At 48.8% G+C, this 14179-nt stretch overlaps 1 protein-coding gene across 1 annotated transcript in view; it reads right to left on the reverse strand.

The window, feature by feature from the left end:
• Positions 1 to 14179, reverse strand: part of Sdk2 (sidekick cell adhesion molecule 2) — a 280717-nt gene that overhangs the window by 116677 nt on the left and 149861 nt on the right. The window contains exon 3 of the mRNA XM_075990014.1: positions 4720 to 4826. Within this exon, the coding sequence (XP_075846129.1) occupies positions 4720 to 4826 (107 nt within the window). The remainder of the gene's footprint in view (positions 1 to 4719; positions 4827 to 14179) is intronic.

The raw sequence follows: 14179 nt of genomic DNA on the forward strand, positions 1-14179 counted from the left end.
AAATGCTGCTAATCCATCTACCCACCCACCACGTTAAGCCCTGCAGGACCTATCCAGCCTTCTAGACACACTCCCACCAGAGCAGAGGTCTGCAGGCCCGAGGCACAGCGGGTGTGGCCGGGAGCTCAGTTCTTGATGTCATTGTTAGCGCTTAAAAGGGCTTGTGCGGTAAGAATTCTACCACAGACGACATCCTTGCACCCACTTACCTTGATGTCTTTGTTAGAGCTTAAAGGGCCTGTGCGAGAGAATTCCACTGAAGACTTCATCCTTGCACCTACTTATCTTTAAATCATCAGCTGGATCATGCATACAAAAATGAATGCAATTATATGTAGAATTTGAAGGAAAAATCAACATCCCTGTCTGTACGCAGCACCCAGTTAAAAGTCAGGATGCCGTGGGTACTCGGTTCCCCTTCCCTGGCAGCCTCCCCATCCCATTCTGGCCTCTACAGGGCTAACCTCTCTCCAAAATGCTGGGCCATCTATCTATATGGTCTCACAGACAGGGATTACTCAGGCTTTTTGTGGCTAATTCAACCTATTTTTAAACATTCACCTTTGGGCTTACTTTGTATGTGGTCTCTTGTGATTTTTCGGGGGGGGGGTACTGTTTTTTTTGTGGCATTTCCCCCACTCTGAAATCCTGATTTTCAAATCAGTAATCTTCATAGCTTCCCTGGGTTATGTGGTGCTGATGCTGTGCACAGCCCCTCATGGCCCTTCCAGCACACAGGTCACATGGTACTGATGCTGTGCACAGCATCCCCCCCATAATCCTCCCAGCACACAGGTCACATGGTACTGATGCTGTGCACAGCACCCCCCCCATAATCCTCCCAGCACACAGGTCACATGGTACTGATGCTGTGCACAGCCGACCCTCATAGTCCTCCCAGCACACAAGTCACATGGTGCTGATGTTGTGGACAGCCCTCTATGACCCTCCTAGCACACTGGTCACATGATGCTGATGCTGTGTACAGCCCCCGCCCCATAGTCCTCCAAACACACAAGTCACATGGTGCTGATGCTGTGCACAGCCCCCCCCATAGTCCTCCCAACACACAGGTCACGTGGTGCTGATGCTGTGCACAGTCCCCTATGGTCCTCCCAGCACACAGGTCACATGGTGCTGATGCTGTGCACAGTCCCCTATGGTCCTCCCAGTACACAGGTCACATGGTGCTGATGCTGTGGACAGCACCCCCCTCCCCAGGGCCCTCCCAGCACACAGGCTCTGGGATCCCTCTAGAGCACCATTCCAAAGATGCAATTGCTGCCTGGAAGGGTGCATACATGGTAATTTGACTAATTATGCCACCCACCACTTCCCTAATCTCATCAATTTACCAATTACATAGGTGTATCCCTTTCACACATGGTCTGGTTGCATGCTGAGTTTTGACAGTTGGGTGCACACGGCCAAGTATCTCCTTGTGGTTTTATGGATTTATCATGAAAATAACACCCCCCCCCCTCTACGGATCCTACTTAGCCCTGCCTCCACCATCAAAGACTTCAGCTCATTCTGAGCACAGCGTGCTATGCCCATGGTCTGTTCCGAAGCTCCCATATTCCCAGTCTACTTTCTGATGCTCTCTCTTGCTCTCGCTCTGCTCCAGCCACCTCGCCCTCAGACCTGCAAGTATACCACAGGGCCTTTGCACTTGTTCCCTGGCTGGGGATGATCTTTCTTTCTATGTGGCTCACCCACCTTTCTGCCAGATTGCTCAGTTTCAGATACTTAGTGGCCATTCTCCACTATTTCATGGAGTAGGATCCCTGCCGTTCTCCCCTATTCCTCTAACAGGCTCCACTTTTCTTGTAATACACTGCATTCATTCATGAGTCTCATTTATATTATATTATATTATATTATATTATATTATATTATATTATATTATATTACATTATATTTGCAGACTGCTTAGCTTTCCCGGAGGGAGGGATCTTGATTGTTTCCTGCTACATCATCACCACTTGGACGAGTGCTGGGAATGCTGTGGGACATTCTACAGTAATTGTAGTCCTTATTTTTTTATTTTTCTCCAGGCAGGTCATTGCCATGTTTCTGAGGTTGGCCTGTAATCCACTGACATCCCGCTCTTCCAGCGTCCTGAGAGTTGGGATGCCAGGCACATGCCACTCATCTGGATAGTTACAGCCGTTCATGACTGATGTAAATATTCAGCAATGGACGCTCATGACAAACCTGTCACATCGTCCCAAGTGTCTGCACAGCCCCTGCTATCTTATCCTTCACCCACTTTCATGCTGTAGACGGGAAATCAGGAGAAGCAGAACAATCAGTGTCAGGCCAGTCCTGTGACTACAGAGCCCCCCTGAATCCCGTTTTGAATGAGTGGTTGGAAGGACGCTGCTAACACGGGAAGTGGAAGTGGGTCTGGCTCCCAGGACAAGCAGGCCCTTGCCATGTCTTGTATGGTTGAGTTTGGCATTGTGGGATGGAATGGGATGGTTTGGCAAGTACCATTCTGAGCATGCCAGCAAGGTCTAGGGACAAGGGAGGGGGCATCACCCAGGTGAGAGGATCAGAGAGGTAACCACAGGCTCTGAATGTGGTGAAAGCCTGGTTCGTGGGAATCCCAAGTCTGGAGAGCCTTTCTGACCTCCTGGCCATTCATTCTACTTACTCAATGGCAGAAATTTATGGCGACTTTTAAAACACAAAAGAAGAGACTGAGTGGGATCAGGGAGGGGGCCGGGTCAGGGGAGAAGTTTTATTGACTCCCCTTAATTGCTGTAATTAAAAACATGTAAAGAATCTTTTTTAAAAACGACCTTGCCATTATCATTAGTTGTTAGACAGCTGCCCTTATTAATTTCTCATTAGAACACAAGTCACAAGGCCTCTCTAGAGAGGGGCGGGAGTTGGGGTGGGGCCTATTTAAAAGGATCCATTTAAAAGGGACTGAGGAGCAAGCTGCTTAAAGTCACAGGTCCAGAGTCTCCTCCCACCCCTAGGTGGGTGCAACAAAAGAGGGGAGGATGAGCCAGAGATTGGGAGAAACAGGAGGTACCACTCAAACTTAGAATGGTATCCCTGTACAAGAAGATAGACAGACAGATTGATGGAGAAAGTTGGGAGAGCATGTTCTCTTCTGCAATCCCAAGAGGAAAGAACAGGCCAAACTAGACCTTTACATCTCTACGGAGGCATGCTTACACATAATACACACACACATGTATACATATATACATACATCTGCACACACAAATACATACACTGCATAAACACGCACCTGCACAAATACATGCGCTGCTTTGTAGAGGCAGACTGACACAGTTACACATATTCAAGACACATGTGTATGTGTACACACGTGCACACAGACATGTTCGTTCTCTTTACACACACGAACCAAAAGGCAGATTGACCAACCTTTACGAGAACATTTGAACATGTGCATATACTCACATGCACATGGTCACACCCATGGAGGCTTCCCCAGCAGGTTTCTGGGACACGATGAGAAGCTAGTGTGTCCAATTCATAGTCCACGGGCTCCAGGAGCCCTATGGTTATGAATGTGGCCAACACGGAAGCAGAAATGTACTTCAAACGCGATGTGTGTATGTTTTCTTTTGTGACTTGAAAGCATGGTTTCTGAGAGTGAATCTTGTAAATGACAAATAGCATGTCAAAGTGTCACAGAGGTTGGCATGCCTGGCAATAAAGGAAGATGCCCCATGCCCATCCTCCAGCCAGGGCTGTCAACTTCCTGAAACCCAGCGTTGCGATTAAGGCTTTGCTCTTAGGGTTGAACCGAGTTGCCTTTGATGCTGGCTTATGGGCCGCTTGCCCTCCGCTGTTCCCTACGACTGTTTCCCCTAATTATCACACACACTCTCTGACATGCTGTGAGGATTTCTCTACTCTTTCTATCCCCAACTTCTCTCCCCCAAAGCAGCCTCTTCCTGGTTTTTACTCTGCAGTTACTATCTCAGAGGTAGGGTGGCTTCTCTTGGGAGCTTCAGCACTCGTGAAGATTTCCCAGACTTCTGTAACCACCCATGTAGCCTTGGGCAGCTGAAAAGAACCCCGCAATGGGTCTCCTCTGCAGCAGGTGGCAGGTCCTTCAGGAAGCAGCGGGTCTGGGGAAGGGGTGCTGAGTGCTCTGTGGTGGCCCCTGGGGAAGTGAGAGTCTGACAGTACCCTCCCCCTTACCAGAGGAAGCCTCTCTGGGTTTTGATGGTACCGAAGAGGAGTCAACCACTAAAGGTTGAGTGTGACCGATTTACTCTACTCCCTGCCCCCTTGGTACTTCTGGGAGCCCCAATACATCATTCCCTGCTCCCTCATAGGGTTACTGCTCTCCCACTTAGGCCTCCTGAAGATCACGGGAAGCCTATGCTCTGGTTGCCCTAGGTGGATTATTCCGAGAACAGTCAAGTCAAGGCAACCGTTGCTCCTGCCGAATGAGCTAGAGGGTGGCAGAGTCAAGGTCATGCTTTTCAGGAACGAAGTGCCAGGGGGCGCTGGGCTCTCCAGCCTTGGCACAGAGAAATGATGTAAGTCACCGATCAGCTGTGTAGCTTTGCAGAGTGCCCATGACCTCTCTGGGCCTCGCTTCTACCAGGCATAAAATGAAAGGACTGGCCTGGCTGTGCAGCAAGAGCTCCAGTGATTTGGAACAGGGGTGAAAGGCAACAGTGTTGGCCCCGTTATTGCCCAAGTCCCCACTATACTCACAGGCCACTTGGACCTCCGTCTGCCGTTGTAGCAGAGCCCCCATCCGGTTACGCACGATGCAGCGGTAGAAGCCAGCGTGGGTGCGGTCCAGGCTGGTGATCATGTACCTGGGGGACAGAGGAGACAGTCAGTAAGTAAGGAAGGTAGTTTTAGAGGTGCAGAGGTAAGTTGGGCTCAGGGTCAAAGGTCATGTGCACCTTATTCTGAATAAAGATGAGAGGAAGCTCTTTGGCTTTAACATGTAATCCCAGCAAGGTCCTCATCAACAGGATATGGTACCTCCCATAGGCCACAGGACTTTTATGCTTATCTGCTCAGGATTCAGCTTAAAGTTCTTTTCTCTGCCCATGGCCAACCCTCCCTGCCCATGGCCACACTTCTCGGGGCTGCTCTGTTAAGAGGTTTTTGTCCCTTCCTGCCTATGCCTCACTGAGAAGACAGGGACATTTGGTTTTCGGCCAGGCACCGGGCTGTGTTGTAAGTACTAATCAAAGGAGACAGGTGACAGAGGCAGGGAAATTTACACGTCTCCCCAAGTGTTCTCCATCAGCTCTTCTTTTCTGCCACATACAGGGCTGTGCAGTAGAGCTGGGGACAGAGCCTCCGGAGCCAGAGGGCTTGGCTCTTGTCCATGCGCCTGACTCAGAGCCAAGCCCTCAGTCAGATCATCAGGTGCTTGTCACCCAAAGGACCAGAGAGTGGGCACTGGTGGGCAGGTGGCAGGAGAGCAGGTATATGGTGAGCTTGCTTTCCAGAGAGGCAGGAATGAGGCAATCAGTGGAGGGGATTTTAACAGAAGACACTGGTGAATGTGATGAGGATGGTGGCCCTGAGAGATTCCCTTTTGCATCGCTAGGCCATGGTCCAGCAGGTTGTCAGAGGAAAGAGGACTAGGATCATTGATATCTTTCCCTAGTTCTCATGGTCCTTGAGTTTGTCCAGCTACCTTGGTGGACAGATTCAAAGCCATCTATTTCCAGGGTATGACAAGTCTCGGATGGAGTAGCTCATTCATAGGAGTTGCTGCTTGTGTTATAAGAGTCTTGATCTGGACCCACCATCATTGTCATCACTACCACCACTACCATTATTACCACCTCACCACAATCATCACCGTCACCACCATCACCATCAGCTGTGTTCCTACCACTACCATCATCATCACTGCCATAATCATAATTGCCATCACCATCACCACTGTTACATTACCATCATCATCATCACCATCAGCGCTGTCCCTGTCACCATCATCATAATCACCACCACTACCATCATCTCCACTATCACCATCACCATGAGCATCACCATCACATCAACATCTTCACTGTCACCTCCACCACCATCACCACTGTCCATCATCATTGCTGTTATCATTATCATTATCACCTCCACCATCATCACTCACTGGTGGGCTCACCATCACCATAACAACCGTCATCGTCACCACTGTCCTCCCCACCATGATCACCATCACCCCTCATCCCATCACGACCACATCATCACTATGGTTACTACCATCACCGTCATCATCACCATCATTTCTCCCCACCGTGACCATCACTACTTCATCATAACTGTCACCATCACCGTATCACTATCTTCACCATCACCATCACAGAGACCATCATCACTGTCGCCATTTTCTTAAATATTTTCCCCACTCTCATTACCATCCTTAACCATCTCTATGACTGTCATCACCACCACCATAATCATTGCCATCATCACCAGTATAATGACCACCACCTTTGCCACCATCACCACTATCACTGCTAACACCTCTACTACCATCACCATGGTCATAGACATTACCCCATCACTATTACTACCAACTCCCCATCACCATCATGGTCACTGTCCTTACCATCACCATCGCCATCACCATCATGATATCACCATCATTATCCCCACCATCACTATCATTACCACTACTACCACCACCATTATCATCATCTCCATCCCATCGCCATGGTCACCATCCTCTCCACTGCCACCATCACCATTGTCGCCATCCCCATGATGACACCATCTGTGTTCCAGATGCTTTTCATAGATTTCTTCATTTTATACATCCATTCCCTGACTCTTGGATATCATGGACAAGTGGCACTTTAGAAATATGGATCTACGTAAGACTATCAACTTTTTAACTTTGTCAAGATCATTAAAGCCAATCAACCAAAGGGCAAACTGAATCAAGTGAAAATCGTTGTAAAACAGGAAATAAGAATATTGTAAAGTGCTAGAGAGAGAAAAAGGCTAGCACCCTCCCCCCAAAATATTTCTGAGATAATAAGAAAAAACCTTAGTATAAAAGTAACTTACACAATGCTTTAAATTTTATGTGAAGCTCCTTACACCGCTACATCAACATGCTATCTGCACAGCTGCTGCACTCTGTCCCTGCTGGCATTGGAGGGGCTTTGGCATGGTCCTCACATTAACACTATAGAGGGTACTTAGCAAGCCATTTCAGAGTTCTGAGGATCAGACACGCCTTGGCACTGACCTATAGTTCCACACATAATAAGAGGCAGGGTCTGGGTCCCACTGAGCCTGACTGTGAAGTAGCTCAAGGCTGAGGTCACACCCCGAAGAGATCCACATTTACTTGGGGATTGCCAGAGCATGTGTAGAGTTTCTTGGACCCTGCAGTATCATCCAGAACCTTCTTGTTGTTGTAGCCCCTTATCTGTGCCAGCAGCCACAGGTCACATCTGTCTTGACCCTTGTGGTCAAGGGGCCTAAGCTCTGGTAAATAGTACCCTTCATTATTCTCAATCCTGTCCCTAGTACTTGCTCCTTGCTTGCTGTCCCAACTCTTCTGAGCCAAGAGGCTGTGGGAAGATTGCTTGGGTCTTGAAAGGGGCAGGGTAACTTGGGAGGATGGCGGGAGAAGAGGTGGACTGGAAAAAGTATTTCCTTTTAGAAATGGGACCTGGAGGCCAGTGAGACTGCTCAGCGGGTAGGAGCTAGTGACACCCGAGGGCCTGAGTCTGATCTCCAGAACCCGAGTGAAGGTGGAGGCAAAGGATTCCTGACTACCACGTGTGTGCAGCACAGGTGTGCATGCCCACGCATATCCACACAATGATGGCAAAGAGAAGCGAAAGAGTGCCATCTGTTATTGCTAATAAACAAACAAACAAAACACCAGGGGAAGGAAAATAAAGAGAAACAGCTGAGACGTTCGTGAGGAGACACTTGGCCTCTGTTGCAATAAAAGAAATTGAAATTAAAGCAAGACCCTATTTGTGTGTCAGACTCCAAAACACAAGAATGGAAGGGCGAGGGGAAGAGGAAGGAGGAAGGGAAAGTAAAAGGGAGGGGGAGGGGGAGGGGAAGGGAGGGAAAGAGACTTGTTTGTGGTTTGTCGGTGGTACTGGGAATTGATCTATCCTTTGGGGCAAAAATCTATGGCAATTAGAACATGTAAATTCTTTGACAAGAACTTGTGCTCCCTGGAGGTGGCTCTTTAGTTACGCTTGCAACAGTGTGACAGAAAAAAAAATGTGTACAAGGATGTTACTGTAGCACTGCTTGTGGTAGCAGAGAGAAACAAAGAGAAACGGGAAGCAACAGACTTGTCCATCAAACCAGAATTAGATCAATAAAGGATGCTGTGGTTCCCGAGTGAGAGAAGAACACCTGTGTGGGATGAACTAGAAAAGTCTCCAAGACACCCAGGGTGAGAAAGGGAAACCAAAGCAGGGAGACAGGAGAGTTACATGAATCAAAACACAAAGACAAGACTGGGAGCGGGGCTAAACAACCTCAGAACTGACCGTTAGAAACACGGATATAATGGATCCCTGGCTGTTGCTGTTTAGAGAAGTGTTATCAAATCCTTAATGGTTGGAAACGGACTCAATAAAAACAATCGAGATCGTTCCCTATTCTCAAGTTAAAAAAAAAAAACCACGTTAGGACATTATCTGGTTAAATCGAAACAGTATACTTATTTTTTAATGTATATACTAATACTCATTTGTATGTGTGCACATGTACACAAGTGTGCACTCACAATCACACAAATATTTTTGAGACCCTGTATCCATAATGAGTTACTTCTCTTTTGGGAGACGAACCCAAGACTGAAGTTGGGGGAGGGCCATGTGTATTTTTTTTTTGATTTTACATCTCTCTATGTCACTGGGATCATCTTAATTATATACATAGATTGTTTTAATTTTAAAGATGAGACTTAAAAAGTGCACTTTGTGCACAGACTCTAAGTACACGTTATAAAAAGGCACCAGGGACCCGTTCAAGTTGAGTTTGTTTGCCAAGGTCAGTGATGCGTGGCGAAATTTTAACTTTAACGAAACCCAATTTCTGCTGTAAAACGTATGTCCATGTCCTGCAGCCAGACAGCCCCAGGTCCCACCTGGGGGTCCCGAGGGAGGACACAGGCTGTTCGTCTGTTCCCTGACCTTTGGGGCATGCCTTCCTATTTCTGGTAGGGGAGGGCAGGCACGCTTCTTAGCCTAGCAGTACCAGTAGCCTCCCTGCCTTTCCCCTGCCTTTCTCTCCCTACTGCTCCAGCCTGGGAGACCTATTTCAGGCTTGCAGGTCCCATTATTTAAATCAATACTTTTACACACTGCCTCTCTACCAGAGGAGCCCTATACATACATAGCACCAGAATGCAGCTCTTATGGCCCGCCTGGGATGGGAGGAGTCAGCTAGCCAGTGTCTTGGTTTCAGACTCAGCACACACCATAAGCAGCCCCAGGAACGACAGTAACCATATTCATTATTGTCATTATGTTCCCTGCTGTGGCGGCGGGAACACACACGCTGGAACCACAGCTCTGTCTACTTCATTCGCCTGTGGCCTCTTGGCCAGGAAAAAACTGGAAGAGCCAGCCCTGGTTCAGGTCCATGAGGAGCGGTCATGGAAGAACTGTCATGGGTGAGCAGATGTTGACTGTCCCTGCCACACCAAGAGGAAACACAGTGAGGGAGAAAAGTGCCGGGACTCCCTTGCAGGGAAGGTGCAGGCTAGACTTTCAAGATTGGTCATTTGGATGAGCTACCAAAGCTTTCGCTCCTCAGGCTCTCTAGCCGTAGAGTGGGCATGACGGTGGCCATCTTGGATGTGAACGTCTCCAGGCATAGGGCAGCTTCTGCACAAAGGCTTGTTGAATGAGAGAGCAAATGTAAGGACCATGGGTGGAAGGTTCTAGGATGCTGTGGGGGAGACTCAGAGGGGAGGACCAAGAAGAGAACATCTATGACCCCCGTGCTAAGCAACAGCAGAGCTCAGACTTCCTTGCTTGGCTTCGAAACCCTTAGCCTAGACATTTCCCTTTGATTCTCAAAGAGGAGGAGCCTGCTCCTGGCTCCGAACATCTGAATTCAACCAGCTCCGGTCCCTTCAAAGGCTCACTTAATTATAGGACTTTACCCACGAGTCAGAACTCAAAGACTAAAATAGGAAATGTGTGGTAGGCCGTCCCACCCTCCCTGCACCCCAGCTGCCTGTCACTGATGACCTGTAATCCACACATGGAGAAGCTCACACGTAGTGCCTTCTTCAAGACACCTTCGAAAGTTCTTTACACAAATGTGAGCAAAATTCAAATGTCAATCCCTCTCCTTCACAACCATGCAAACCCAGGCCCCTCCTCGGTGACTGTGTCCTAGACACCTTTCCACCGTCTCACTCAGCTCTGCCTTGGACTTTGTCATATCTGCTGGCTCCTTTGGATGCAGGCACCTTTCCATTCTCTGAGTCAGCTGACCCAAAGGAGCTGGGGGCAGAGGGGCGCAGGGAAGGAAGTCATACCACGAATCCACACCTGTCCTGATGTTTGTCAAAGTGCGCCCCTGATTTAATTTAGTAGGGTCCCGCCTCTCAGTCTATGCTTCCTGGATGAAGAGAAGGGGTGGAGTAGAGTGTGCCGCTTAGCTATGGGGGAGGGGAACCAGGACAGATAATTGGATTTTTAAAGAGACAAGAGACAAGGAAGTGAGCGAATAACCGCCTAACAAGTGCAGCGTCGTCGCCAGCGCTCGGTGGTACACACACAATGCCCTTTTTGGTTGGAGTCCTTGAGTGTCATGGTTGATATTTAAAATGATTCTTACCCACATTAAATAAGATATTTCAATTCCACGAAGCTGTCAGGAGCTGATGCGGACAGCAGAAATAATAGGCATACTCTCCTTGTATTGTCCTGGTTAATAAATCAGACGCCTGGAGATGCATGCCAGAGGCTCACGGGGAGGAAGGGTGCATGCGCACGTGCACATATAGGGAGCACACTTGCCACACACAGAGTGCACTCCTGCATATCCACAGCATGCCCCACCATTCGTACACACTACTGTGCATGTATGTATATGGTCAGGGGTCCCAGCAGCCTGCAAACTCACAGGCGTACACACACTCACGCATCCCAGCTCTCATGACGGCCACTTTTCCTCGTGTAAACCATGTTCAGAGGGTCACTGTGTCCACCGGTGGTCAGCAGGGACCCTGTGCCTGCCACTTGCTGATAGACAGCTGGGACCAACACAGCTTTCATGGTCGGTACCAAGCAACTAGAGTCAGGGAGCGAGCATTCCTATTCTCTCCTCATAGGGTCTTAGGGAGCAGGTAGCAAGCACCACAATGTGTGCATGTACATGTGTGTAGCATGCATGTATGATTACGTGTATGTACGCAGGTATGTGCTTGTGTGCATGCAGGCGAATGTGTATGTTCTCAGCTTGCTTATGACACAGGGGACAAAGATAGTATGGGACCTGGCCCACTAGAGATGGAGTTGGCTTTTGTGTTTTAGCGGTTTTGTTGTTGTTGTTGTTATTTTTAATTATGTGTGTGTGTGGGTTTGAGTGTGGGTTTGTGCCTATGAGCATGGGTACCTGCAGAGGTCAGAAGAGGGTGTTGGATCTGGTGAAGCTGAGGTTACAGGTGGTTGTGAGCTGTCTGGTGTGGGTTCTGAGACTTGAATTTGGGTCCTCTAGAGGAGACATATATACTCTCAGCTGCTGGAGCCATCCCTCCAGCCTTCTGGAGTTGGCTTTCATAAAAAGTCTTCAAGAAAGAGGGCTCTGCAGGGCTCTGCGTTTCACAGGGAGTCACAGACACACGCTGTGCGGTAACAACATGCCACTGTGCAGCTCACACCTGACAACCCCTGCCGTGGCTGTGAGAAACACCAGTGTCCCGAGGCCTCAACACTTTCAGCCAATTCCCTTCAACCCTGAACAAACGTGAGAAGCGCGGCTCATGGGAGCCTCTGTTCATAGGTGAAAAACAGGGCCTGAGACAGTCATTAACCTGTCGTGGTCACACCATATGTCAGCGCAGTCTGGCATGTAGAGAACATGAGACCCGCATGGGTGTGCATGCAGCCCTTCATTTCTGGGGTTCACTCTGAAGAGCAGTTTGCCTGCTCTCTTGGACATGGAGAAGCTCTGCATGCTGGTGGGGAGCGGGCTGTTGATTTAGACAGCTTTTCCTTTTTGAGACAGCGTCTCACCTGGTAGCCCTCGCTGTCACAGAAATCTGCCTGTCTTGTCCTCAGGGCGCTGGATGAAAGGCATCCACCACCACACTTAGCTCTCAGATCCCTCTCTGCAGCCCAGGTTTACTGAGAACTCGCTGTAATTCTCCAGATTCATTGCCCTGAGTACCGGGATTACAGACATGAGACACGGTGCCCAGCAGGAGAGAGCCATTCTGAGCTGGTTAAGAACTGGATCCGGAAGATGGTAATGTAAGGGAGGTTTGGAATGAAGGTGTGGATGGCTTGTGTGAAGCCAGCACTGAGATTTATAAAAGATATCCAATTACATTTATTGTGTATATATATGTATCTACCATGTGGGCCCCCAGGATTGAAGTCAGCTTGGCAACAGGGACCTTTATCCACTGAGTCATCTCACTGTCCTCCTGGGGTGGGCCTTTTAATGAAGCAAGGGGAGACCAAGGAATGGAAAGGTTTGAGACAGCTGGGGCCACCTTGTGGCAGATGATAAAGTCACCCCAACTAAAAGCTTAGCTCATGGAGTTGGGGGTTAGGGAAAGGGAAGAGAAAGAATAGAGAGGAAGGAAGGAAAGGAGGGAGGGAGGGAGGGAGAGAGAGAGAGAGAGAGAGAGAGATTGATTCACTCCCCTGCACAGGAAGCACAGCAAGTCTGAGGATGACGTCATGGTGAGCACCCGTGGGACAATTTGGGAGCAATGATTTCCACTCTTCTATTTTAAGCAGCTTTTGTCTCGTATTGTAATTCCCTTCCACGTCTCAGGTAAGAGTCTGACACACACTCAACTGGCTTCTGCAATGGCATCTGGGGAAGAAGGATGTTGCACTCTGGCCGGGGCAGGAGCACCTGTGGATGAGGAACCCACGGAAAGGAACAGGAGCCCGGAGAGAGGGCCCAGACAGGGAAATGAGGTCTGCCAGCATCTTTAGGAGGCTAAAGAGGGTCTTAGATCGACATTTGGATATTAAGAGACAAAGTGGCTCTCAGATATGGGCAGACATGAGCATAAGAGGCCCCCCCTGCCACCTAGGGCCCTGGAAGATGCAGGGATGATGTTCACTGTGGACAAGATGGAGAGGAACCTGTGACTCTGAAAGTTGATTATAGGAGTCAACCTGACCAGGCTAAGGGACTCTCAGGGTTAGTCACTTTTCCCATTGCTGTGACCAAACCCTTGAGAAAAACACGTAAGAGAGGAAGGACTCGTGGTTTGAGAGGACATGGTTCACCATCGTGGCAGGGAAGGAATGGTGTGGCAGCAGAGTGGACAGCTGGCCACACTGTTTTCAGTCAGGAGTCGGAGGGATGGATGGGGTGTTCAGTCTGCTTCTTTTCTTTCATTCAGTCGGCGACACCCATGAGATGGTACCACCCACATTCAGGGTAAATGTTCTCTCTTCAATGAAACCTCTGCAAAAAAAAGTTCTCACGCCCAGAGGTGTGTCTCCTGGGTGATTTCACATCCAGACAGGTAGACAGTTGAACTTAACCACCACACAGCGAGCTGGTCTATTGATTCTGGGTGTCCATGAAGGCACTTGGTGGAGAGACCAATATTTGCACTGGAGGACTGAGTAAAAGGGATTGCCCTCATCAATATGACTAGGCATTTTCCAGTCCTGGAGGGCTGTTATAGCAGAACCAAATGGTGGAGAGAGCAGGGACTGGATCTGTCTTGAGCTAGGATGTCCACTTCCTCCTCGTCTTAGACACTAGAGTTCCTGGTGCTCAAGCCCTTAGACTCCTAGAAATGTGGCCTCCCCATTTCCCAGGCCTTTATACGCATGTGTTTTACACACATATTTTTCTTAGGTCTCTAGTTTCAGACTGTGAGACTTCTTGGTCTTCATAGCCTCATCTGAAATCTCACACATAGGATGGCATACTATTAAACACATGGATATCTTATTGAGTCTGTTTCTATGTTGAACCTCAGCATAGGTTGAACTTCAACTAACGT

This window comes from Microtus pennsylvanicus, chromosome 11 (assembly GCF_037038515.1).
Source record: "Microtus pennsylvanicus isolate mMicPen1 chromosome 11, mMicPen1.hap1, whole genome shotgun sequence".
NCBI classification, from domain to species: domain Eukaryota; kingdom Metazoa; phylum Chordata; class Mammalia; order Rodentia; family Cricetidae; genus Microtus; species Microtus pennsylvanicus.